Source organism: Columba livia, chromosome 1 (genome assembly GCF_036013475.1).
Source record: "Columba livia isolate bColLiv1 breed racing homer chromosome 1, bColLiv1.pat.W.v2, whole genome shotgun sequence".
Taxonomy (NCBI): domain Eukaryota; kingdom Metazoa; phylum Chordata; class Aves; order Columbiformes; family Columbidae; genus Columba; species Columba livia.
The window spans coordinates 31,823,011-31,850,195 of NC_088602.1; the positions used below are offsets into that span (position 1 = coordinate 31,823,011).

Below are 27,185 nucleotides of genomic sequence, written 5' to 3' on the forward strand. Positions count from 1 at the left end.
TTCCGCCTCTGCTATATGCTGTTTTGCTTTCCTGAACTGCCTCATTTGGGACACTTCCTTTGGGCAGGCTGCTGGCATTAATCGTTACATCCACATCCTAACAAATGTGTGACATCAGAGTGACTTCTATTTTTTATAAATATCTATTGCCAGTTTTGTTAATATTTCATCACAGACCTGGAGTCAGAACTGAAAGGGACTGAATATTGGTCCTTCCTTTTAAGTATGTCATAATTACTCCTCTGCATGCAAAAAGCTTCATACTTACATTTTTCACTAGTATCTACCGTTGTCAGTCTTAGATTTTGTCTCTTTTAAGCCTGCATCCTGTAAAACACTGTAATTGCACACAGCTGTGTTTGCAAGCCATCCTCTGCAAATGGAAAGCATGCATTGAAAAAAGCACCCAAGCAGAGGACTTCCAAAATACACACTGCAAAAGCTTCTAGTTTACCAAAAAGTCCCTCTTTGGTCTGCCCTCCCCTGCCCTCCTCTGCTGTTGCTACCTTGCAGTTTGTGACATCCCGATAGTGGGAGGTCTGACAAACCGAACAAGGCAGCAAGCAAGAAATTCCATTCCTGTTGAAATCAGTAATTGCTCTGTGCAGGCTGCTTTTTTTTTTTTTCTGTGTGTGCGTGTGTGCTCTTTCTTTTGTGTCACTCTGAGAAGGGCTCTGATATTGTTATTATTTTAAATATAGCTTGCCCTGGGGCGGGGAAAGGCACAAGGAAAGAGTCGGCAAGCAGCCTATCTCTCAGAAGAAAAGAACAAGCCTCGCAGCACAGGAACTGGCTTCACTCAAGTGTGCAGTTTAGAAGTCAAAAAACTACTCCAAATACCACCATTTTGGAGGAGACTGAAGAAAAGGGACGCAAAACTGGCTAAACACAGTGAAGAATATAGTGAATCTGTACAAAGTGAACCTAATTGCATTTTGAGAGTGGGCTCTGATGTACAACGTAAGTCTTCCTTAAATTCTATTTTTTTAACATAGTATCTACCTGTTTAATTTCCATTTTGAAGCCAGGCTGGGCCAAAAGGTACAATTAGCTATAAAAACTAGCATGGAGCAGAATGTGTAATCTCTGATATGAGGCTGAAAGTGATACTGAAATACAACACAAGTCAGAAACTATCAGCCATATTATGAAGGATAAACTATAAATAAGAGCATGTCTAATTATTTCAAGAGAAAGATGCTGGATGGAATCTTTAATCAACTTTCTTAATAGGGAAGCAAGAGCTCTTCTGTTTTGTATGGCAAGCTATTTTAATACTGCTGTGTTTAAAATTGTGTGATTACAGTTACCAATAGCAATAAGATGTAGCTCCAGAGGGGAGTCCTAGTGGTTTGCAAAAGTTTTTTCTCTTTTATTTCTCCAACATTTTTGCTCTCTGAAGCCTCAAGTCCACATTCTCTATCCTACAGTTTGGTTTTGCTTTTCAGCTGGATTTTCAATATATGCCTACACTGGACTTCCTATGGAACTGAAAACAAAACATTTCAGCATTCAGAGTAATTCTGGTATGTTTTTCTACATCACGCTAGTGGCAAAAATACGGCCGATAAAAGATTGTGCTCCTTCAACTTCTGGCATGGACAACTGAGGAATATAAAGCCCGATGGTGACAAAGGGCGATAATTTCCTGTTTTTCACTATTTATCCTACCGGTTTCAGACTTCGCAATGGATATTCTTTGTGATCAGGAGAGCTCTGCGAACCCAACTGCAAAATCTTTAATACAAATAAATCATGAGAGAAGACTTTACAGAAATGTTTATGGAGCTGGAGAGATTAATGCATCACATCTCTTTAACTTGACTGTGGACTCTGAAAACCTAACCAATGTTTCGAGTGAAAGTAGCACGACTCCACCGTGCTACTCTTCTCTGTTTCAGCTTTCACAGAAAAACTGGCCAGCTCTGCTGACAGTCATAGTGATTGTTTTAACAATTGCTGGAAATATTCTTGTCATCATGGCTGTGTCACTGGAGAAAAAACTACAGAATGCCACTAACTATTTTCTAATGTCACTTGCAATAGCTGATATGCTGCTGGGTTTCCTTGTAATGCCTGTGTCAATGTTAACCATACTGTACGGTGAGTATTAGCTGTGTAACTTACTGCATGTATTGAGAAGCTTTAAACATTGCATGCATATGTTGTTGTTTTGATTCTTTCATTCTCTTACCACAAAAAATTGTAGTCACTCCATACAAACTGAAATATGTGTAATTGGTTAAGGGATGTACGAACAGGTGAAGTACTTGAATCTTTTCCTACTTTAAATTTCTAGTGACAGGCATTTTAAGCACAGTCCAGGACAATAGTTTATTAATCTGTTGCTGAAGGAATTGTTTCAAAGTGTATGTGAAGATGCTTCTCTCTATTCTTTCAGTGTTTTTCTGTGGCTAGTAATTTTCAATATTCCTAATGAGAATGTAAGGTCCTGCCAGTTACTTTGCTCTGCAAATATGCATAGAAGCACTAATGACTACCTTTAGATTCAAAGTAGGCAACCCCTCCAATTACTTTTAATGAAGTAACAAAAATGTAAATAATTTTCTTAAAACCAGTGCCCTACTTTCACATCTACTTACCAGCAAAAGCTAGCATAAATATTGTGAAAATTTAAAAATGAATGGGAAATAATTCTGCCTAATTTTTAGTAACATTTACAAATGCAAAGCTATGATTTCTTAAAAGCAGTCATTTAACAATTAAGTGAATAATGACTTACAGTTCATACCCTTGTAGGTCATTAGTAGCAGATCTTTCTTCTCATTTTCATCAAAATCACTTGCAGCACATCTCACGTAGAAAAAAGCAGCAGCCTATGTGTTCAGTACCAATATTGTCAGGCTGTTATAATCCCTAAACTTTGAGAAACAAGATTTCTAGTGCCAGAACTGAATTGCTACAGTTCAAGGGGAAACTGGACAACATCAGGAGGAAAGTGAGGTTTTTGTAAATATTTCTATTGCTTCATTATTTTGGAACTAAAGGTCCATGCATGAGCCTGTGATTTAAGAGAGATTTCATCCAGAAAATTGAAAGTTTATTTCCCAGTTTCAGTATCTCTACACAGATTGTGCTCAGTAGCATTTTCAGACTGTATTTGGCATCAGTGACGGTGTAACGTTGTGATTTATTGTATTAGTGGTGCAATTACCTTTAGCGGGAGAAACAGTGTAAAAGGGAGCCATGGGAGCAGAAAATTTCCGATGCATGAGATTAGCAAAACCCTTTTAAATTCTGAGTGATTCCCTGAGACATGCAACGGGGACTCCTGCTGGCCAGGCTCTGCTGCTGAGGAAAGAGGCACCTGAAACCTGCATCTTGGAAGCAATTTGGAGGTCAGGACATGGGATTTCCTGCATGCAGCGAAGCCGAAATCCTTGTTGCAGGAGGAAGACTGTGTTGTCCTCCCTTGTGATGGCTGCACAAAGGAGCAGCAGGGCACCTAAAGCTGCAGGCAAGGCAGTGTGCTGGCATTCCCTCCTCTCTCCCTGCTTTTTCCCTTGCCAGGTCAAGAAGGGGAGGCCTTTGCAGGGTAACTTGGTGTGAAAAATCATCTGGTGTTGCGCACAGGTACCAGAAGAGCTGTCTTGGCATGGTGAACCCCCAACCTCTCCAGGGCAACCAATGATGCTGCAGAGGGAAATCTCCCCTTATACAGGAGCATTTGCTTGGCCTCAGCCACTCAGAGAAAGGCCAGGACACAGCCAGCGTGAGCCACATTTCCCATGTTGACAGTCCTGAGCCCAAATGGAGTGCCTTCGCATCTGCTTTGCTCTGCTGGAGTACCTCCAAGGCTGTGGAACAAGGGTGTTTCACCACCCACCCTGCAACCCCTTGAAGGGGAACTGTTTTGCTCAAAAGAGAGATGATTGCCATCTTGAGAGCTTTACAGCTACTGTGGATGACTCCCATTCTGAATGCCCTGCCACACCAGCCACACATCTGCCCAACCTGCAGTCTTTGGGCCAGTCAGGCTTCTCCATCCACCCAACAGCGTGAGCCTCCTCTGGAGAAAAAGACTCCCACCAAGGTGATGTGCCCACAGAGCAGAGAATTCACGGAGTTCAACAGCAGCACTGGTTCCCACCCAATCACATGTCAGGTTCCAGATGTTTGTTGCTCCTGCCTCAGAGACTTGCCCCATGCCCGTGTTGAGAAGCTGTCGGGATTATTGGCAGATTCTGTGTAACTCCCTGTTGCACTGGAAAGACCAGGCATTTCAGAGGACTGCTGACCAGCTGAGTGCTGATCTTAGATGCAGCTTCAGCTGATGTGCTTCTGACCAGGCAGGACGGTGCACTGGGCCTCCTCAGCAACCTCCCATCCTATGGACTCTCCTCTCCCTCTCCTCTCTTTCCTCTCTCCTCTCCCCACTCTCCTCTCTCTTCACTCTTCTCTCTCTTCTCTCTCCTCTCTCTACAGCATGTCCTTAGCCTTCCACTCAAAACCTCCTGGTGCCAACAAGCAGCAGCCCAACCATCCTGGATAACTTCATGTGTTTGCCTCCTTGCCTTGCCTCTTATGGACCACATAAAATCCTGGACCTTAGAGATGGCCTACCCGATCTTTAAATTGCAGCCGTGTTTTGTTATGTTTTGTTTTGTTTCCTCTTGGATACATGGAGGGCTGAATTGGACAGTGGCCAGAGCACAGCATAAGGCAAAGACACATAAAATGTCCCAAGGCCTGCCTGGAGGCTATTTACAGCCTTCCTAACTCTTATTGCATCTACAGTTGGCTCCTCTCACGTACTTGGCCCTTTCTTCGCCCTGTTATCTGATGGATACTGTTTTGTCCTTGCTCCATCCACATCTAGAGTAAGGACAAGAGATTTAGAAGGGTACAACAAACATGTTCCTAAAGGGCACTAAAGCAAGAGAACAGACACATGTTGTCAAGTGTAAAAATACTTTGTTGCTTTTCCCTCTGTAAACTGTGGTGGCCTGACACGGAGAGACTGCTGGGAAGACTTGCCCCTGAAAGCAAACCCTCATGTAACACATTCCAGAGACTGGATTCCCCACTGGAGGACCAGAAAACAAGATAAAACATATTCATAAATACTGTATGACTTGTCAGGGTAAGCACATATTACAGCAGTCAAATAGCACCAAGAAATAGGTCTTCCCAGTGCTGCCTGAGACTAAGGTTAATTTGACACAGACCTAGCTCCTCTGCCTCTCTTTCTGTTCCTGTTGTTGCAAATCTTGTATTGTATCATCTCCAAAGGAGACAGACACACCCCTGAAACACCAGCGTGTTCAGTACCTGCTCTGGCATTGCCCTATGCTGCACTGTTATGGGCAACTCAGATAATATGCTTTAAACAAAATCATAACAAGCTAAGGACACAGCTAACTGCAAAACTTGCTCCAAGGAGAGTTATTAGTGGTTCCCTGCAGGACTAGGAAGGGCCTTTGAATGGAGTCCTGCTTAGCCTGGGTCTGCTCAGCATTTGCTCCTGGCAACTTGGACAGTATGAGCTTACACAGCTTTCCAAAAGCACCAAGCTTTTGGAAAGCACTCAGAGGTTTCCAAAGCACTCAGAGGTTACAAGCACTCAGAGGGACAACATCAGAATCATCAACAATCACCTGAACCCCTGAAGAGAATGTCTGAAATGAACAAATAACATTCAGTGAGGATAAATGCAAAGTTATCCACTTAGGAAAAAGACAGCAAACCAACTACTGCTGGGGAAATTTGTCCAGGCTTCAGGGATGCCGAACGAGATCTGGATCTCAAAATGTATCATAAGCTGAGCATGTGTCATTAGTATGATATTTTTATACAGAAGGCACTCATCATTCCAGGTTGTGTAAGTAAGGACATTCCCTGCAAGACCTATGAAGTGATCTTGTATTTCACTTACCAGTCAGGAGGCCTTTGCAAGAGTAATGACTCCTGTTTTGGTTACTGAAGGATAAGCAAAATGTGGATAAATTAAATATATTCCAGGGCAGGGAAACAAGAAGCACAAAAGCTTTAAAAGCATTATCTGCAAGCAAAAGATAAAGGAACTGGCTTTGCTTAGTCTGGAAAAGATAAAAATAGGCAAGACAGGATAGCCAACTTCCAATAGCTTCGAGAAAGGCATGTGATCAATTATTCTTCATGGCTAGTGAAAAGAACAAGGAAAAAAGGGAAGGCTCAGTTTGCAGCGAAGATGTTGGCTGGATATTGGTAAACACTAATGCTTTTGTTTTGGATTCCTCTTTCTGGAGGAGCCTATCAATATTCATTGATACAGAGAATATCCTTATTGAAGTAAATGGTAGGTACCCAAAGACAGGCAAGATAAATATCACTGGTATGCAACAAAATACACTTCTTTCTTCACCTGCCACTAAATTGAAAGTTTCAGTTTCAGAATTCAGGCACCTTTGCATATCAGCAGGTATTAATAATGCAGTAATCATGTGGATAAAAAGTCCTAAAACAAAATTGAGAACTTGCAGGAATACAATGACAAAATTGCTTCTCTTTCCATAGATTTGCTGCCAGAAATGGTTGATTATAACACCAAGCGTCTGCAAATAGAATTAAAAAGAAAAGAAAAAAAACATACACTGCTTGTACCCTGGGAAAGAAGCAGAGTTAATCTCAACAGCTACAAAATTAGAAGTCTGCAAGCAAATAAAAAAAGGTTTCTTAAAACAGTGTCAGGCATGCCCTATTGAAAGTGTCACTTCCCACCAGCTTCTCCTAGAAAGATACATGCACTAAGATGTATGTGTCACAACAAAAGGTGTATGTCATATTCTTAGCTGATGTCAACTTTGTCTTGTACAGGATATGCATGGCCTCTACCTAGAAAGCTCTGTGCCATTTGGATCTACTTGGATGTGCTTTTCTCCACCGCCTCCATCATGCACCTCTGTGCCATCTCACTGGATCGCTATATTGCCATTCGAAACCCCATTCATCACAGCCGGTTTAACTCAAGAACTAAGGCTTTTGCAAAAATAATTGCTGTTTGGACCATATCAGTTGGTAAGTGAGGCAATATTTCAGCATGTAATTGCACATTTCTAGCCTTTGAGAGGATTTGACATACATTGCAGTCTAAATCTGTATTCCCTGCCTGCAGTATTTTGCTTGCCACAGTCTAAGAAGTGCTGTAATGTAGTAATTATGCAATGGAAATCAACAGCAGGAAATGGAGGAGTACTGAGCAGCACTGTCACTGATAGAACATACATCAGTGATAGGACTATTGGGTTCAAGTTTGTTTTAAAGATGTGTTTATTTCCCATATTGATTATCCACCATTACGTTAATGTCTGAAAAGAAAAAACTATCTCAAATGAAAAAAAATCTCCCTGTTTTATGTAAGTCAGTTGTTCCCAACTTCTTATGAGGGTAATTTGCTTAGAGGTGTTTCTTATGGGCAGATCTCTTCTGCCTTTCTCAGTGTGTAGGGCAGGGTATTTATTGCATCCTATTCAGGAGGCATTAGATACTCTGTGTTCACCATAAATGAGAGAAGTTTCTCCACAGGACAGCTCAGGGTTGCAGCCTAAAATAGGTGCCATGAATGGCTCCCTAGATGAATATCAATTTGTGATGGAAAACCTCAGAGGCTCAAACCCAGGCATGGGAGTGTTGCTCTTCCGTTCCCATGGTGGCAGCATCTTCGGTCCAGAGCACTCTCATGGCATGGGAGCTGGGAAGAGTCTGGTGTTTGATACCATCAGGGATGTCCTCACACACCCGGGATGGAAGTTCTCAAACATGTTGAAAGCACAGTTCCCTTTCAGCTATTTTGCTTTTGTAGACCCCCCTGAGCATTGGCAGCTCATTTATTCAGAATCAGGAAAAAATCCACACTTTTGCCCTGCAAGAGGTAAGTGTTGCCAGCAATCAAAGGTAATTAGCCTCTTCCCTGGCTAATAAAAATTATTGCAAGGGGTAATTGTGATTTGTTATCATCCTTCTAAGGGGAAGGAAAGGAGACGATGCCTAACACTGTGCCTGCCTGCTGCTCTGAATCATCTTCTGGTCTCCTGTTTGATCCTGGTCCAGAGTCTGAGAAAAAGCAGTTCAGGATATTTATGGCTTAAAATAGCTGTATTTTCTGCTGCACAGCAAGAAATATAAAGAGCACTCAACAGGAGGACAGTTCTGCATCCTTCAAGATATGGTGAGGTTCAACAGCATCATGTGTGGCTCCAGGGTGCATTCAGGTGATCAGATTTAGATGTCTTGCACCGGCCAGGTGAACTCCACCCTAGGCTCAACTATAAAGGAGGTCTGGAGCAACTCAGATGTAGATGTCTTCATTTAGATTAGACGAATCATACCTTGTATCTCACTTATATCAGTGACTTTTTTATCAATCCAGTAGAAAACATGTTACTTTGTCCAGTTTTTCCAATCTTGGACACTGCTAAGTACAAGAATTTTCAGTGTGTTCTCCATATAACTAGAAAAGTCAAGCATTGCTTCAATTTGTACATACTGTTTTTGTCTGCAATTGCGTGTGGTGCCTGTATTTGGCGTGTGCAAAATAACTGTCCTTTTTAAACACAAATAAATTTACAGAAGGATCAGAATGACCATTCCAGGGGCAAACCAGCAATCCACACTGCTCGGTGTCTTTTTTTAGGCAGCAGCTCACTGCCAGAGTATCTGAATTAGCTCACTATTAAATGACTCCAGAAAAATGTATTATTTAAGCCCTTTTAGTTAGAACACAGTTTATGTCCTGTAGCAGGAGGCTTTAGTTCTCTGATATGTTGATATTTCAGTTCAAAAGTTAGGACTATTCTTTGCAGTAATAACTGATAACAATTTACCCATTGTAAAAACACCTTTTCTGCTCTCTAGAGAATTTTCTTCTAACAGTGATCAGACAAGCCGCAGATGTTATTTGTTATTACTACAGCAAGTGATAACAACATGGTCTCTATTTATATACCTCTGAAAAATACAACTCTGTATTTTATTGGAAAGCACTCAAGTGTGGGATGAGTGAAGAGTGAAGAGTTCTGCTTTACTGCAGCTGGGTAAGGACACATGTGAGGGAATGGTGGATGCCAGAAAAATTTTGGGGCAGATAGGGTAAACTCCATCTCATTTGCACACCACCTGCCATCAAAACAGTGAGTAGGTTAAATAGATATAAATGAATGCAGGCAAGCATGCTGAGGTGTGCAGGAATTAAGTGATGCTGAGCCGGTTTGCTAGTCCTGTGGACGCAAAGGCCATGGGGAGATGAGCTCAAGGAAGACAGGTCAGTTCCTGGCCTGGCAACTGTGTCATGAATGACAAATGTGATGTCCTCCAGAGGACAGACAGGGAAGCAAACACACAGCAAACTGCAAAGAATCTGCTGAGCTAGTCACTGCCAGGCTGGACTGAGATTGCACCATGGCGTGTTGCTATACCATATAGAATAAAAATGCCAGTATTATAAGGAAACTTGATAGATCCCAGTTCACCCGTGCAAATGGTTGTCAGTCTGTCATTGACCCTGTCCTGATCTGCCATGATCCAAGTCAGAACAGACACGAAATGGTTTCTGAAGAATGAAGTGTTTTCCGTGTAAGTTCTATATCATTTACTAATAGGAAATGTTTTCTGAACACAAACATGCTCCATGTAACATTTACCAATCCGCATGCTTTCGGTGCTACTTAGAATGGCAGGGCTATAAATCATTTGGGGTGGAAGGGACCTTTAAAAATCATCTAGAACAATGCCCCTGCCACACGCAGGGACATCTTTCACTAGACCAGGTTGCTCAAAGCCCCATCCAACCTGACCTTGAACACTTCCAACGATGGATCAACCCATTCCAGCCATGCTTATAGTAAAAAAAACTTCTTCCTTATGTCCAAACTAAATCTACTCTCAGTTTAAAGCCATTGCCCCTTGTCTTGTCACTACAGGACTTGATAAAAAGTCTCTCTCCATCTTTCTTATAAGCTCCTTTTATACATTGGAAGGCCCCAATAAGGTCTCCCTGGAGACTTCTCTTCTCCAGGCTGAACAACCCCAACTCTCTCAGCCTTTCTTCATAATGAGAGGTGTTCAAGTCCTCTAATAATTTTCATGACACTCCTCTCTTTCCTGAGTAATGACAAATAGTTTTGCATATTTAGATAGGGTTCCCTCCAACTAACCTACAACTCTTTACTTCTTAGCACTGAATTTTCTCTGCTACTTTGCTGTCTATTAGCTGAGATTTATGAGGACCTTCTGCAATTCTCTACAGCCAACAGTTGTGTGCTGACAGCACATTTACTCAGCTCCAGTGTCCAAGCAGACAGGTCACAGATGGGATGAACAGCACTGATAAACATAGAGGGCTCCTGGACGTTACCTTCTACCCTGCTCACTGTGGAAACAAACCATTTAATCCTACCCAGTGTTTTCTGTCTTTCAACCCATCCTTTTTCTACAAAAGGACCTTTCTTCTTCTGCCACTAGAGTTTAATTTCTTTAACAGCCTTTGACAAAATAGCATTGTCAGAGCTTTCTGGAAATCCAGGAACATTATGTCAGCTGTATCATCGTTATCCACCTGATCACTGGCTCCTGCAAATACTTCTAGCTGATTTGTGGGGCATGGCTTCTAGTTTGTTTTGTGGGGCATGCAAAAGTTCTCCCAGTGCTTCTCAATCTACCATTATGACTTCCAACTTACCTAAGTAATAACACTTTCATTCACTAAATTCATAATTTTCTTTTTATTCACTGAAGTCACAATTTTCTTTTTATTCACTAAATTCACAAATTTGTTCAGCGAATTTGATCCAAAGATCAATCAATCAGTGGTCTTCCTTCCATTGGCTTCAGTGATATATGAAATATTTTTTAAAAGCATTAAAAAAGGACAGATGATTTTATTTACTTGACTTCTGAAATCTTGACTTTCTTAGATTATTTTAAAAAACTAAATCATACTAATATTTGGGTTTGCACTTAGTGGAAGAAGAGCATTTAGCCAGCAGACTTTCTTTCACTAGACCATGTAATGCCACAGGCAATTGGTTTAAAATGGATTCTAATTAGTGTAACAGATTCTAATCATGTCTTTAATTCTTAAATCATCCAGTACCCAGAGTGGCCAGATAATTAGATTATTTGTAGCTGTTGAAGGCAAAAGCCAGTTAAACACTGAAAATTATTCCATTTGGTTTAAAGCACACAGGTCATTACTGAGAACAGGTATAAAAAGCCCTTACCTAGAAAAATTAGAGTTGAATTTTGAATAGGGTTTAACTGGAGTCTACAGAATTGTAAACAGAGGCTATGCTGAAAAATACAGGTAAAGCACCTTTGAGTCCTAAGTGGGCCTGAGAAACCTATTGCTCTGCAACTGGACAAAAATGCATCATTCTCTTCTTTAAAAATCCTTGAAAAGGCCACATAAAAGAATTACAGTCATGAACGGTAAGCCCTTAGATGTCATTCCTCAGTCCTTATTTCTCTCTGTTGCTCTATTAATGGTCTAAGTAATGTGAAGTTTGATGAAACCCAAATCCTCTTAGCTGAGTTTTCTCTTATCATTTCTCACTCAGCCTATACATCTGTTCGTGGCCTCCAGGCAGTCTCTGCTCTCCCCAGTTGCTAACAACTCAGATTTATTCAGTACTTTTCATGCAGAAAAGTCATCCGAAGTGGAACTGGCTGAAACTGGTGAAATATCTCCCACAGAACAACTCTCTTAAAATTTTGCCATTGCTTTCAAGGCTTCAAAAATAAAGAAATACTGTAGCACGTCAAGCAGCATTCTCCAAAGTGCGAAAAGTTACCTGCAGGTATATGAAGAAGTCCAGTGCAACTGAGCCCACTGGTGATTTGGCAGCAGGAAGCTTTATGCTGACACAGAGGCTTTCTCTCTCTTCTCAGGCAGCCTGCCATTTCTCTCCATGACTTCTTGCTGTCCTACAGAGTACGAAGGGCCAGGGAAGCAACTGGGATTTGGAGAGGACAACCACCATCATTGTCATTTGATGACAGCTTTGGCGGCCTTTAGCACATCAGCCACTCAGTTCTGCCAAGGACAGCCTTCGTTTGAAAGCCCCTTTACTGTTTTCAGAAGGCAAATATAGCCAAGGGGCTTCAGGCTGGGAATCCCTCTTCTGGATCAACCACATCCTCCATTTCTTCTAGATGACATAGTTATCATTTGCCACTTAATTCTAGTTTATTTTAGGGATGGGTTGGCACAGGAAAAGATCACTTGTTATAACATGGAACACACTGCCAAAATATGCAAAATTGCAAATAATTACACACAGCACCATACTCCGACAATATAAATTTAAAGTTGAGTACCTACATTTGGAAATGCTAGAGTTAAACTTGAAATATCTGTGACACTACACTCTTTACCATGTAGTCATTCACTTTGCTTCCATTTCTTCGGAAAACTTGGCTTTGGATTCTTAGCAGTATTTATAATAATTTCCTTAGCTGACATTTCATTGTATCATACACATGAAACCATCTCCCAAAGAGTGAGCATACTATTTGCTCTTTACAGATGGAAGATCTCAAGGGCAAACTTTATAGTTTTTGTGTTTGTACAATCCCCTGGGGCCCTTCCCATTTATGGATGTAGATGCCACCATAAAAATAAAATGCCATAAAGATGCTGTCAGAAATAGTGACACAAAATATAGAAAAATTTGCATTGACTATAATGAAGGGTCAAGACACAATATTTCATAAATGAAGTGTTAGAGCTTCAACACCAGGTCACAGAAATAAGATCCTCACTGTATCATTTTATAGAGATACAATGTATGAAGCTCTGTAGTTACTCACAGTCATGGCAGTACAAAGTTCATTGCTATACTAATGACCCCACCAGCAGTGACAACTAATGAGTAAATAATGCTTCATGGGTAGGTTGTTCAAGGGAAGCTAATATTCAGTGCTGTGATACACATTTCTGAGTTGGCTAGCACGTACATTCTGTTTATGAGACATTACGTAAGATGATTCTGAGAAAGAGACATAAATATCATATTTACTTTGTTCATTGATGTAAATTATTCCTGTATTTCCCATGCAACAGAATCTTTTTCTTGATTTGTTCTTCCCAGAAGAGTGAACACATCCCAGCCAGCATCCCAACAGCCTGCCACACATATCTCCCTCTTATAACTGTGAAGGTTAAAAAAAGCTTGCATTTTGAACTTTTATATATTGTTTTCGTTTTCTGATTATGAGGTGTTACCAACCTTGTGCTTTTCTTTATGAAAAAATGCTAAAGGAATGGTAATCATTAAACTGCTTTCTAAATCCTCCAAATTTGAAAACACAGAGAAAAAGAAGCAACATAAAAATCCATATGGCCACATTCCCAAACCAGAGGCATGGAGCAACCTGGCATACATGTGGATGGGGAAGAATACATTATACGAGTACATATATTGACAAATGAAGAATAATTATTGTGACAGATTTACCATTTTCATTGTGCAATTACTGATTAACAGGAGCTGAAGGTTTTTGCCTCTGAAAAAGGGACACACCCATTTTGTGAGCTCCTCTTTTGCAAGAAACATTCTGCTTTACAGGTAAAAAGGAATGAGGAATGCTCACAATATGAGTATTAACATTAACATGTGGCTTTTCTTTCTGCTTTGGCAATAGTTTTAAGGGCAAGTTTTAAACAATAGAGCTGTATTTTTAATACCAGAGCTACGTGAAAAGCACCTGGTTAGTCAAGTTACAGATGACAGAATTTGTTCATTGTCTTTTTTTTTAAAACTTGTATTTGCTTTGAAGACCATAAGGACCCTGCTCTCCTTCCCCTGAAGCTGACAGCAAAAAAGCACTATGTTCAATTGGACCAGGCTGATTCTACTATCAGGTTTCTTTGAATGAATAAGTAACTGTTCCTCATTGGCAATATGACCTGTAATCAGCCAGTCTCTCTTTGTAAGATACTTCAGAGTAAACGGAATGTTTTAAGGAAAAAGGCAGCAACACCACAGTACCTATTTTAAGTTATTCCTCTTTCTCCAAAAGGTGATATTTTTTTAGCCAGTTGTGTACCCAGCACAGTGTGAAATACATACAAGAATCCAGAATGGATTCCTCATCCAGAGGGTGAAGGATGGGCTTAGGTCCTACCTCAGGATACTCTTTTCTGCAGAAAGTGCTATGTGAGGTATTGGAAAGTGCAGAAACGACATGTTCACAGTCCTGCTCTGGTCTTCTTCCTGTAGGTCTCCACAACAGTACATGCTCAAAAAGGGATCCTATATTGACCAAGGAATTACCTGAGCATCTCTAACTAGAGGAACTGGGATTTCTGCATAGCAGAAGCCACATGCAGTATAAATAAGCAGAAAAGGAATCATGTTAGGATTTATTGACTCTGTCATCTGTACACTGTAATTGCATTTAATCGCCTTCTAAATTAAAAATAGTGTTGTTAAAGTAGCACTGTATTGCATAAAAGAAAATGTCAAGAACAAAGAAATCTTTGTTCATTTAAAAACTATACAGTGCAATTTCACAGATTCTTTTATGTATTTTAAAGCATCAAATTTTAACTAAGCCAGATTTCGCATTTGATAATGCTAGGAAAAATAAACATATCACAGAATTCTGCTTTAAAATGAAATCCTAACATTTAGCCCAATTACCAGAAACATTGCAAACTATTGCACATTTAGGCTGCAATTAACCTTCCCCATGCATTTCTGGCCCATGCTATTGGCACCATTTCTAAGTACCAGCCCAGCTAATAAAAGTCCCGGGTTTTGTCAGAGCTGAAACAACGTATTCCTAATTACCTACAACAAATTTAGAAATATCTGTCAGCTGGTTTATCCTATGATGTCCTCCAGAGTCATTGATGGAAAATGGTCTGTCAAACTCCAGTGACATCCTGAAAGCAGGCTGAGGCATCGCAATAAAGGGCCTCTTTTCTGGATGATCAAAATTGGAACTATGTATTTCATGGTATTCAGCCCTGCACTTATGTTGCAAGTAAATCACACCCACCGGGAAGACTTGTTTCCTCTCAGCAGAAGATAACCCTCACTATGATTTTGTATTTGATCTAAGTTTTGACATGTCAAATTGACCACTATTGCTAGGACCATAGGCTGGGCTGAACTGTGAGCATCCCAGGATAAACACTGTGGTTTTAGGTCTCAGGTGCACTGAGTGAGCAGCGTGTCAAAGTGCCCAAAAGTTTAAGGCTGAATGTTCCCAGGGTTAAACAAGCCTGCCTTGTATACTACTGTAGGACATGAGGAGGTCTGTCCAGCATGCAGAGTAGCCATTTCTTATGGCAAGGGTAGGTCATGTATTTATTTTTCATTTTCAAGGTGGTTTGTGACATATTTAGCAAGAAAGATAGCCCTAGGGATTGTGCTATAGCACCTATGTAGACATCGGTAGATGGCAAATATATGCTCTAACACTTTTTCATCTTTTCTTCAATCCTGCCATCTTCTACATGTGATCAGGGCACTGAGTGATCTGACAAAAGAGCAGGTCATTCGGGGTGAAGGGCATTACCCACTGGGTGGGCAGTGAAGCATAAAGAACAGGATCTCGAGTCAAGATGTTCAGACCAGTGCAGGTCTCTAAGCTGCTTCTTGTCCTGTTTTTTTCCTTCCAAATTATCCATCACGTCAGGACATTTACCCAAATAACTGTCCAGCCATTGGTGCAGCATCCTTGTATAACTAGTAAGAAGCTGATCATTTGCTTCATCAGCAGCCTCTGCAAGTAACCATAAGAGATGTAAATTAAAATGGGACCTGGTCTGAGGTCTAGGAAATCCAGAAGAATTACAGTTTTAGTTGTCTGTGCCCTTCAGACTCAGTGCAAAATTGTCGCTAACAAAAATAATAATAATTAAACAACTTATCTAATAGTTACATTCAGTCTCCTGTTAAACTACTCAAGAAGGCCAAGCAGCACTGCTGGAGAAATCTCAGAGAGATATCAATAGAAAATTATGTTCAGTTCAGAGGAGGAACAAGGCAGAGTTAAGTAAATATTCAGCATTCAACAAATCATACCAAGTAATAATTTAAAGCCCAGAAGTATAAAAACTGGGATAATAGAGGATCATGTCACTTAGACTGTTCCGGCAGCCATCACATTGGAATACCTAACACAGTGGAATACCTAAGATCTTTCCGTAAGTTCTAGCTTCTTGCTACTCTATCTATCTATCTGTCTGTCTGTCTAATCTTTTTTATGCGTTACTGTGTACATAGCATGTATAGCATAGAATAAGTTAGCCCTGAGGAGCCTTCAGGAGCTTCATAGCTAAAAAGGCAGACTGACAATGTGTGATCCAGGAAGACCCTGTTACAAATGTATAGTATTTCTTTCTTTCTCAAAGCACAGCTATCCCCAAATCTATTCTCCTAGGGGCCTGAACTGTGACCAATGCCAAGCCATCTGATGTGATGATGGAGAGAGAGGGATATTTAAATCGGATATTAGGAAAAAATTCTTCAGGGAAAGGGTTGTCGGGCATTGGAACAGGCTGCCCAGGGAAGTGGTGGAGTCACCATCCCTGGAGGTGTTTAAAAGGCATTTTGACGAGGTTCTTAGAGACATGGGTTAGTGCTAGAGTTAGGTTAGGTTATGATTGGACTCGATGATCCTGAGGTTCTCTTCCAACCAAAATGATTCTATGATTCTATGAAATACAAAAAGGTCCTGTGCTGAACAGGAGTGATATCACAGGTGGCTGGAGCCGATCCCACTTAGAGGTTCTTTTTGTTTTCAAATTAACATATTTACCTAAGTCAGTGACACCTGTAAATTTGTAACTTCTTTTGAGAAGAAATCAAACCATTGCTACACGGAACTTAAGAACACCAGTGTAATTTAAACAACAATAACTGAGTACACAGAAAGGAAAAAGTGTGTTTACCCTGCATTTTGCTGAGCCACAGAAGTAGCAGATTTGTCCATTCAGGAGCTTTAAGTATGAATGAGCAGCAGATCATCCCTTTGTGCAGAGCGAGGCTGGAGACCTGTGGCACCTCTTGCAATTTTTCAAACTAAATATTAGGCTCTTTATCACAAGGTCAGCCACATCTAATCACTTCTAATCACCATGGATGAAGTGGCTACACAGCCATCATCAGCCTCCATGCCCTGGAGGAGAACTTGTAGCCCAGCTCCCTACTGACTCCCAGCTGACAACAGGACTGTAGCTGCCATCTGGCTACCTCAGACCTGGGCTCTGCTCAGCCAGCATACCCCAGGCAAGCTGGTTCCTCATGCTTAGCCAGACACTGCCTTACTCTCTGCTTTTTCCAGACTTGGGGATAGTGACCAGTCTCTATTGCACACAGATGGTGACCAGTCCCAACCTCACCAAAGACTAGACTGCAAATAAATTGATATTGCAAATAATAATGCAATTAAATTAGAGGGTGAGAGGTCTTGAAGTCTTTTATTGTTACATTAGAAACCTCTCCCTACCCCTAGATTTTTGCAGCCGTGGTTCGACTTCCTTCAGGCACTGTGCATGTGACATACCACCCTGTCTCCCTCCTGGCAGGGCTATGTGTCCTTTCTCTAAAGATGGGCTAAGTTTTCACCCGAGGAACACAAGGATGGTGCTTTCTCAGGTGGACAAGTTTGCTTTATGTGGCATAATGGCATGCTCTTTACTGGAGATTAGGTTGAGTGGGTTCCTCTGGATCACTAAAGAGGAAAAGGATTTTTAGGCTCTATTATTAGCTTTCAAACTCCTGGACATCCTGGAACTAAACAACTCTGTCCGGCCTTCGCTGCAAAAAGAAATCCTCCCTCTTCTTCCCTGTAGATGCATTTATAATTATCTGTATTTGCACAGTAATCTACACAAGGTAAAAATATTCGTTTTTTATGTAAAAGCTGACACACTTGAGTCTAGGGCTGGGGTCTTTTGATATCTTTCTCCAGGGTTAATATCACTAAAATATTCAGAATTAGACCATAAGGTCCAACCAAGCACAGTAAACGGGAGATTCATTGAATCCATGGGAGATCTCTGTAAGAACACGGCAAGTGGTACACATAACTTTGTTCTTCAGTCATATTGGGCAAAAATTTATTTACTGGGCAGTTTGGTATTTCTTACTTATTTAGGAAAAGTTCTCTCCCTCAGTAGATAAAAATGCTGTAGTAAACAAGCAGATGGAATGCAAGTATTCCAGCAGGATGAGGGAAGGGAGTCCCTTTCTACTGGCCACTGATGAGGCTGCATCTCGAATCCTGTGTTCAGTTTTGGGCCCCTCACTACAGAAAAGACATTGAGGTGCTGCAGAGAGTGCAGAGAAGGGCAACAAAGTTGGTAAGGGGTCTGGAGTACAAGTCTGGTGAGGAGCAGCTGAGGGAACTGGGGCTGTTCAGCCTGGAGAAAAGGAGGCTGAGGGGAGACCTGATCGCTGTCTACAACTACCTGGAAGGAGGTTGTGGCATGGAGGGTGTTGGTCTCTTCTCCCAAGTAACAAGTGATAGGACAAGAGGAAATGGCCTCAAGTTGCACCAGGAGAGGTTTAGTTTGGATATTGGGAAAAAATTCTTCACTGAAAGGGTTTTCAAGCATTGGAACAGGCTGCCCAGGGAAGTGGTGGAGTAACCACCCCTGGAGGTGTTTAAAAGGTGTTTAGATGAGGTGCTTAAGGACATGGTTTAATGCCTGAGTCAGGTTAATGGTAAATGATCTTGAGGGTCTCTTCCAACCAAAATGATTCTATGATTCTATCATTCTATGTGTCATCTGAAAAAAAAATTCTCTATAAATTGATAAAGTCTTCCAATTTTCTGAGGTTTCCACTGATCAAGAACATACTTGTTCTATTTGCTGGTCCTGCAGGTGAAGGTTTTACCTGTGGCTGTCCCACACAGCAAGTCACCAGTGTGCTAACTCCAAGCAGAAAGACTTTTACTCTACAGAGACAGAAGCACTGCAGAGCTTCAGTTAAAATGAGGCAACATGCAGTCAAGAGCTAAGGAGTTCATTACCTGGGAACAACTACAATCACATTAGAAAATAACTGAAAAATTTAATATTCAGATGAGATACCAAGACTAGCTTTGATAAATGTGACTGCCTTCCTGCTTATGAAAGACCAGACCAGGCAGCACAGCTTTGTCCAACAATTTCTTACTCCTTGGAGTCCTTCTCTCTGCCCACTGCAGTCCACAGAATATGAAGGCAGCCTATACAAACCTCTGTTGGCACTGAACTAAGATCGTTTGGTTGTAATAGCAAGACTATTTCTGCTTGTTCAGCTGAAACCATCAGGGTCTGTTCACCATTGCTCCTCACGGCATACATGAATGCTATAATCTGAAATCCCCAGTCCCTAAATCCTTTTTTCAAAATAAATTTCCTCAGGACATTTATAAATCTTTCTTTCTTTCTAGCTATTTGGTAAGTGTAGACTTCTATATGCCTCTGCTAGTCCCTTTAGTGGCTGGGTAATCACATTACACTGGGGGATAACAACTTCTCTCGATTTGAGATAGCTGTGAGAAGCCAATAAGCACCTTAGCAGAAGCTTCTGCCCAAACCAAAGATAATGTCACTAGCTGAAAAGTAACTACTATATTGGTGGAGAGGCTCCAGTGAAAATCACTATGCAAAAGGTTGTGCCTTCCTCAGATACTCAGAAGGATCAGAAAATCCAGCAATGAAATAGGAAGGAGCAGACACAAAATACACAGAACTGCTGTAAACAAGTCCTGCAGCACAGCTAAGAAAGGGGATCTGAGGTGTGTATAGGCAGGAACAGCACTTAAAACCAAGAGCAAAGAAACTGCTTCCTGCTATTGGGTTCTTGCTGCCCCTGGGAAACAGGGCTGCATTCACATTTTGTAAGGGAAAAGGATTATACCAAAGCAGCAAATGACTCCATCAGTGCTTTCCATTCATAACTCAGCCCATCCTGGAGCCCTGGGTTTCTAATCAGTTGCGTCAAAAAGGGGCAACTGTCCTTCATTTCTTGCTCTGTCCTCCCTGTAATGTTCCTCTAATTCTGTATCTAATTTATTATCACAGTCCTGCAAATTATTTTGGACAGACACATCTCTCTACTTGTAAGAAATAGGCTTCAGGACTGAGAACATAAATGAGAAATCAGGAGGAGACTCAGATTTTTGCAGAAATCAGTGAAGTGTTTGCAGGTCTGGGGAAATAATGACTCGTGTAATGGTGAGTGCCACATGTCAAACAAAGACATAGAGCCAAACTGAGCGGCTCTTCTGTAGATATTTAAGTGAAAGCACATAAGGAGCTGTTGTGAAACTCCAGTTCCTGATACAAGGTCCAGACACATTTGCATCCTTGACACTCAGAGAAGGACATGGTCCATGCACTGTCCTCCGCCAACCAGTGGCTCCCTGTGATCTGTGTTCCTAGAGCAAGCAAACATCCACACAGCGCACCATGGTAACCCAAATGAATAAATATTGTGTTGTGTGGTTATTTCAGTCCAAAATGTTGAAAATAATGTAATGGTTATGTTGCATCAAAGCAATTCTTATAAAACAGGAAACTGAGGTATGCTTTGTATGCCGTGAGTTGCAGCAAGTATGTATGGATGGGTGTTTGTTCTTTGATTTTGTAGATATACCAAGGAAAGGCATTCCTGGATTACAGAAAGGCACTAGACACCATGCATGGGTTTTTCTAAAGAAATTAGACAACATTGCCACACCGAGCTGCTTTAAGGAGAGACCAGCCTTCTCCAAGCAGCAATCCCTTCAGAGATCTCCAGTGCCACAGCACATCTGATGTGCCCATGACTGGGCCCGTAACATGAGTATTTATGAATCAATGCCACTGCTGAAGCTTGAGCTGGAGAGGCTTTTTTCTTTTTTCATATGAAGGTGAACAAAGGTGACAAATTTTGCTGAGAAACTGTAAAGACATTTCTAAAAGACATTTCCTAACCCTTGGGCATTTATTAAGGCATATAGTAATGCTCATTTGTATTCAAATTGATTGAAATGGATATATGTGAGGTGAAAGCCTGTGACTGACAGTATCTGCTTGGAGGGAACTTCATGAAAGGAACCTTGATTTTATCAGTTCATTCCCCCCTCCTTCTCTTCATCCTAAGTAGAACAAGTGTGCCATTCTGCTGGGCATATTGTAAATTCTGGGTTTGATTCATTGACAATCTCAGCAGCTCAAGGCAGCTGCAAATCCAGTTTACCTGTCCAGTTAAAGACATTTTATGGCTGCTTTACACCTCTGAAGATTTGCAAGCCAGCAATGTGTACCACTAAATCAACCTTTGTCGGTTTTACCAGGCTTTTTGAGAGAACAAAAAGAAGGATGCTATTGCTTTACTTCTTAACCTTTGGTGTTTTCAAGAGCCTTTTGTCATTCTGAAGTTGTGTCCAAATGCTTCAGGTTTAATGCAGGATTTATTACTCATCTTTATCGTTTGAGTTCTGTTTTGTGGTTTATTAAAGTCCATAGAGTTTGAAACAGCCACCTGTGTATAAATCAAGCTATATTATATAAATAAACTACCTTCTACCACAGGAACATAATATTTAGGGTTTGTCCACAAGGGAAAATGTTCTAAGTGGAAATGTCAACTGGAAACACAGTGGTTAATATACCTCTGGTGCCTGAATGGTTGCTCGCATTCTGTGCCGAGTGCTTCCTTTGTCTCAGTTTAGTTTGATTTTGAAACAGAATAAGATAAACAGTAAAAAAAGCATTCAAGGGTTATCAAGACTTTTTCCAGGCTGACCTGAGCTAGTGGGAGCCAAGAACATGGAATGGGCAGGGTGTGGAATAGCTGTTCTGCTACAGCCCTGCCAGGTTGTTTCCTCCAGATCTACTGTTTGCACATGGTCCGTTTCCCAAGTACCTGCTCGTCACTGCCTGGTAGCACTGCGTGATCCTTTCTTGTGAAGCTGATTTTCATCTCCTGATGTCTGAATACACAGACGCAGCCTGTTTCTTCTTAAACATCAACAGTCACCAAGAGCAGGGAGCTGGAAAGCAAGGACAATAAAACCAGCAAGAAATGACACATCTGAATCATCAAGGAGAAATAGATTGGTCAGCTTTGATCTTTAAGAATGAATTCAGACAGCTGCAATAATGCTAATACAGCTTAGACTGTGACTTTTTGTTATGTGTCTACAGTACAAGCTCGATCTTGACCAAACACGAGTGACATGTGGGTGACATTCTTGGCCCTGTATGCTGCTTCCTAAAAATCGCATCAAAATAGGGAACATGAGTTGCACATGGAAGCTCCTTTATTTAGAGTTTAAATATGACTACCTTTGAATTCGGTTCCCATGTCCTCACTGGGATTTGCTATCCCCATGCTACAGAAAACAGAAGCTACCTGTTGAGGGACAAACTCTGTTCCACTGGGGAGGAAAGCAGTAAGTTTAGTCCCTGTAGAGATATGAAAAGAGAGAATTGGGCTGGAAGTTAATTTATTCCATGCAGGAATGCCACAATACCATTTGTGGGATGCCCTACATCATCTGAACTGGAATGTGCACAAAAAGCAGGTTACAGCTGTCGGTGTTTTCTGTTACAACACTGTAGTACAGTTTTCTCAAACTCTATACAGTTACCTGTTGCTGTAGGGGAAAGATGCCTTGAACCATCACTCAGAAAAACTTACATGACTAGCAGTGCCTGTTACAGCTCTGCTGTGAACAGCACTTCTGCACTTGCTAAAGGAATGACAAGGAAATGTGGAAACTCCAGCTATAAAGCTGAAGCTCATTTCCATTTTTTAAAGCCAGAAATCCGGATTTAGATGCCCGTCCTCCAGAAGCTACCAACAATAAAACAAAGGAGATGGGGAATTGCTGCCTTTGTGTTTTGGGTGAGGAGTTGTAGCTGACTGTGGCCTTTTAATTGAAAAAAGCTTGCAATTATGCTAAAATTTTCATCTTTCTAGTGCTGCTGCCTCTCCTCCCATGCCTCCTGATGCAGCAGAACCATAAGGTCTGTAGTAACGAAAGCCATCTTTTTACTCTGTCAATACCATTGCTTATTTTATCTCTGCAGCTCAGACGAGGTCCTTGAATTACAGGAAAAAATAGCCCTGCTGTTATCTGTACAGGGCAGAACTAGACAGGAAACTTGCGGCATTGCTCTGACTAGTGCTGTGTCTTCATGCAGCTGGGAGGTGCTGGATGCTTTCAGTATCCTCTCAACTCATCCAAAAGAGAAAATTAACTTCAAAGCATTCCCCAGTTCCCTGGAGGTGATTTGCACCCCAGATTACTCAGCCATGGCTGGTCGATGCGGCTCCTGCAGGTGACCTCTCCCTCAGTACCACCAGTCGGGCAAAACTCCGACCATTTTAGGCAGCAGCTTTCCTGGAGTTACTGGAAGATTTAATCAGCTTGATCCAGGAGCTGCCACACACTTTATGAGTTTGCATCACACTCAGTGGTTTCTCACAGCCCAAGTTCAAGAATTTAGGGTTTGTACAGTCTTTGAACAGAAACAGAAAGGGCAATACCGCAGGCTCTCCATCAGCTTCTGCCTTGGGCAGATAAGAATAGTACTTTTGTATATTGGCCCAAGGCATTGCCATGACTCAGTTCAAAGCTGTGCAGATAAAATAAGCTACAGTGTTGTTAGAAAAATAAAGAGCAGTGGTGTTAGAAAAATAAAGAGCTTTGTAGAAGCTCCAGAAGCACCAGAAGAATGGAACATTTGAAGAGAATAATAGTTTAATATTATTATTACTGTTATGATTATTGTTTTGTACTGTGCTCAAACTCCACAGCCAACCTGTAGGACCGGAGCTGTCATGCTGGGCACTGGAAATCTGTGAAATGAAGAGACAGCCTCTGCTTTTAAAGGGCTCCCAGTCTAAGCACCAGAGTGGGAAGAAGGGAAAAGAAGGGAGGTAGAGGTACCATTGAAGTTCTGATGTTGAGAGGATGAGTTTCAGGACTCTGTGAACCAGTAAGGACATTCTTGGGCACACGGGGGACAAAGCAGAGCACAGCATCATCCTCACATCATAAGAAATTCTTCTCTAATTAATTTTTTCTTCCTCAGAAGCCAAATACAGAATCTGGGATTTCTCTTCAAAGATGCAAAGGGGACTGAAGCTCCCTGATGATGTTAACTTTCCATAGGAGACTGACTCCTGGCTGCTCTTATCCAAACAGTACTATCGCTCCCTGCTTCACAACCCCACTTCTACTGTGTTCAAAACACATCATCTCTTTTGCTATCTGAACGTTGCCCCTCTTGGAGAGACAGCATCCCTCTGTGGGGAAGGGAGGAGACAAATATTGAAAAAAAAACCCAAAACAACAACCAAAGAAACAGCAGCTGCTTGATTTTACACAGACAGTGGCAACATTTGCAGAAGTCCCTGAAGAAATGGCTGAGTGAGCTTGAATCAGACAGAGAGTCCAATGAGAATGGACTTCACCACCTGCCTTGCCGTTCATGACAGGGCAAGGACATAGCAGGGGGAAGACAAAGTTTGCAGGGCTGTTGTTGCCCTCAGGGCTGTGTATTGAGAGGGAAACCTGTAGCAGATGCAGTATCATGAAGGGACCTTGGCAGTCCTGCTGGGTGAACCACATCTCAGGTTGCTCATCGGTGTCTCTCAGTGCTTAATTTGTCCTCGTCTTCCCTCTGGCTGTTGCCATGGAAAGTTTTTGTAGCATTTAGACTGTGCCGGCTGTATGGGGATTACAAGGAGAAAAGAAAAAAGACCCAATGAAAGATTACTCTCAGACCTATGATAAAAATTTATCTTTCCTCCTAAAATCAGTATTTGACAGCCTAGTCAGAAACCAGTATGCAGAATATTTTTGATTCTCTTATGAAAAATAGCTCAAGACCACTCTTAAGGCACCTCAGAAAAAAAAGACATGGTATCATCTTTATTATAGTTGCTAAAAGCCTTTGCCAAGGTGGCAGGAACTAAGAAGAAAGCCTGGAGATCCAAGAATGTTAGGAGTCGTGCTCTTGTTGCTAGCAGGTGTCATGGGACAGCTGGGTGGAAGCATATGTGTTCTATTAATACCTGTGGCTGAGGTTTCTTTGAGGGAGAGAGGAAATTCAGATTAGAGCAACAGCAAAATCCCATGTCACACCAGTGCTGCTCTTCCCCTGTCTCTCTTCACCAAGACTCTGCAAAGGTGGTGGCAGCACAAACGCCAGAGCTTGGCAGACCACAGCGTGGTTCCTGAAATTCAACACCTACAAGACCAATGTTTCACACAGCACCTTTTCTTGTGTAGCCCCAGTAAAATGTCCCAAGAACAGGACTAGCATTGTATTGCTGCTGAAACATGAGATGCAATATTTTTCCTTCCCATATATAAATTCAGTTTGTTTTGGGATGTCTATTGATTGTGGTTCTGTTAGCGTTCGTTTGTGTCCTATAACCATTAATTACTTGAGAAATGATCTGTGTATAGCTAAGAGCGCTTTTTAATTTATTTTTCTTGGAGACTGAAAATCATGTTTTTTATTATTGTGTTTAACCTCTTCTTTCTCTAATCCACCTTCAGGTATCTCCATGCCTGTGCCTGTCTTTGGACTACAAGATGACTCCAAAGTGTTTAAGAAAGACAGCTGTTTACTTGCAGATGACAATTTTGTCCTAGTAGGTTCTTTTGTGGCATTCTTCATCCCTCTAACCATCATGGTGGTTACCTACTTTTTAACTATCAAGTCGCTGCAGAAGGAAGCTATGCTATGCGTGAATGACATTGGCCCAAAGACCAAGTTTGCTTCATTTAGCTTCCTCCCTCAGAGTTCCCTGTCCTCAGAAAAACTCTTTCAGCGCTCTTTGAACAGAGACGTGGGGACTTCCGGGAGGAGAACCATGCAATCCATCAGCAACGAGCAGAAGGCTTCCAAGGTTCTTGGCATTGTCTTCTTTCTGTTTGTTGTGATGTGGTGCCCGTTTTTCATCACCAATGTGATGGCCGTAATTTGCAAGGAGTCATGCAATCAAGAAGTCATTGGAGAACTACTTAACGTATTTGTTTGGATTGGCTACCTTTCTTCGGCTGTCAACCCACTCGTATATACATTGTTCAACAAAACCTACCGCTCGGCTTTCTCTCGTTATATTCAGTGTCGCTACAAGGAGGAGAAGAAACCTTTCCAGCTGATTTTAGTGAACACTATCCCAGCACTTGCGTATAATTCCAGCCAGCTCCAGCTAGCACAAATGAAGAGTTTGAAAAAAGAGGCAAAAATAATGGCTAAGGATTATTCGATGGTCACGATCGGAATACATCATTTGGATGGTACCTCCAAGGGAAGTATCAGCCCTGTGAATGAAAATGTTAGCGGTGTGTGACGGTTGGCAGCTGCCATGACAACCACTGTGTGTGCGCTGAACATTTCACCTGGCTGAGAGAAGCTCTGATAGCTTAAGGAATATCAGCCCTGTTCAAGAGACCCTCCAATAACATCACACATGCCTCATGTTATCCTGCGGATGAAAAACAGGGTTGAAATGGTATCAAATGTGCAATTTTTTTTCATACAGTACTTTGGCTGTTTTAAGCACAGGCTTTATTAAACTTATTTTTTTAATATTCTAAAGAATATATTTCTTAAAGAAAAAAATGCAATTTCTGGTATTATAACATAGGCTATGAAGAAATCCATGCATTTCTTTTCTCTTTGCAAATGAAAGCTAAGCTGCCCTTTGATGTCCACACAGAGTAGGCTCCAGCTAGTTTGTCTTGCTACAACAGAATTTTGTTATCATTAACTGAATGAGCACTTTATGGAATTTTAAATAAAATTATGGTTAGTTTGCTAATACATATTTAAAATAAATTTTAAAGTATTAAAGAAAACTCTATTAAAATCTGTATAGATTAATTCTATGGACATTTTGGTAACAGTGTTTTTATGGCTATTTTTTCTTCTGAATGACCATTCTGAAATGTAACTGGGCTTTCCTGCCATTTGTTCTATAGTTCGAATTAGCAATCGTCGAAGTCAAATTATACTTGAATGATCCTTTGTTTCTACCACCATTCTTAACCTTTATTTTTTGTCTTGTATTTTATTTCCATTCCAAAATTTCCATCTGTTCTGCTAAAAACTTGAAAGTAATTTTTTCAAAAGTAATTATCAGGCTTGATTCCCTTCTCTTTTTCACTGGTGTTGACAGAGAAATGAAGTGAGAGAAGAGTGGATAATCAGGCACATTGCTAAATAATTT

The 27,185-nt window shown here is 41.2% G+C and overlaps 1 protein-coding gene across 2 annotated transcripts; it reads left to right on the forward strand.

Moving 5' to 3' along the window:
- On the forward strand, positions 1 to 27,035 carry HTR2A (5-hydroxytryptamine receptor 2A). 2 transcript variants are annotated; one of them, XM_065053961.1, is made up of 4 exons: positions 1 to 960; positions 1,431 to 2,103; positions 6,817 to 7,017; positions 25,507 to 27,035. In XM_065053961.1, the coding sequence occupies exons 2-4, from the start codon at positions 1,689 to 1,691 to the stop codon at positions 26,304 to 26,306; spliced, it is 1,416 nt and encodes a 471-aa protein (XP_064910033.1). In that variant the 5' UTR covers positions 1 to 960; positions 1,431 to 1,688; the 3' UTR covers positions 26,307 to 27,035. The 2 variants fall into 2 exon arrangements, with proteins under 2 accessions (XP_064910033.1, XP_005501872.1); XM_005501815.3 differs by having other exon boundaries at positions 1,449 to 2,103.
- The last annotated feature ends 150 nt before the right edge of the window (positions 27,036 to 27,185 follow it).

Coding starts and splice junctions, on each gene's coding strand:
- HTR2A (XM_065053961.1), top strand. CDS start 1,689: ATGGATATTCTTTGTGATCAGGAGAGCTCTGCGAACCCAACTGCAAAA. Junction 2,104..6,816: donor AATGTTAACCATACTGTACG/GTGAGTATTAGC, acceptor TGTCTTGTACAG/GATATGCATGGCCTCTACCT. Junction 7,018..25,506: donor TGTTTGGACCATATCAGTTG/GTAAGTGAGGCA, acceptor ATCCACCTTCAG/GTATCTCCATGCCTGTGCCT.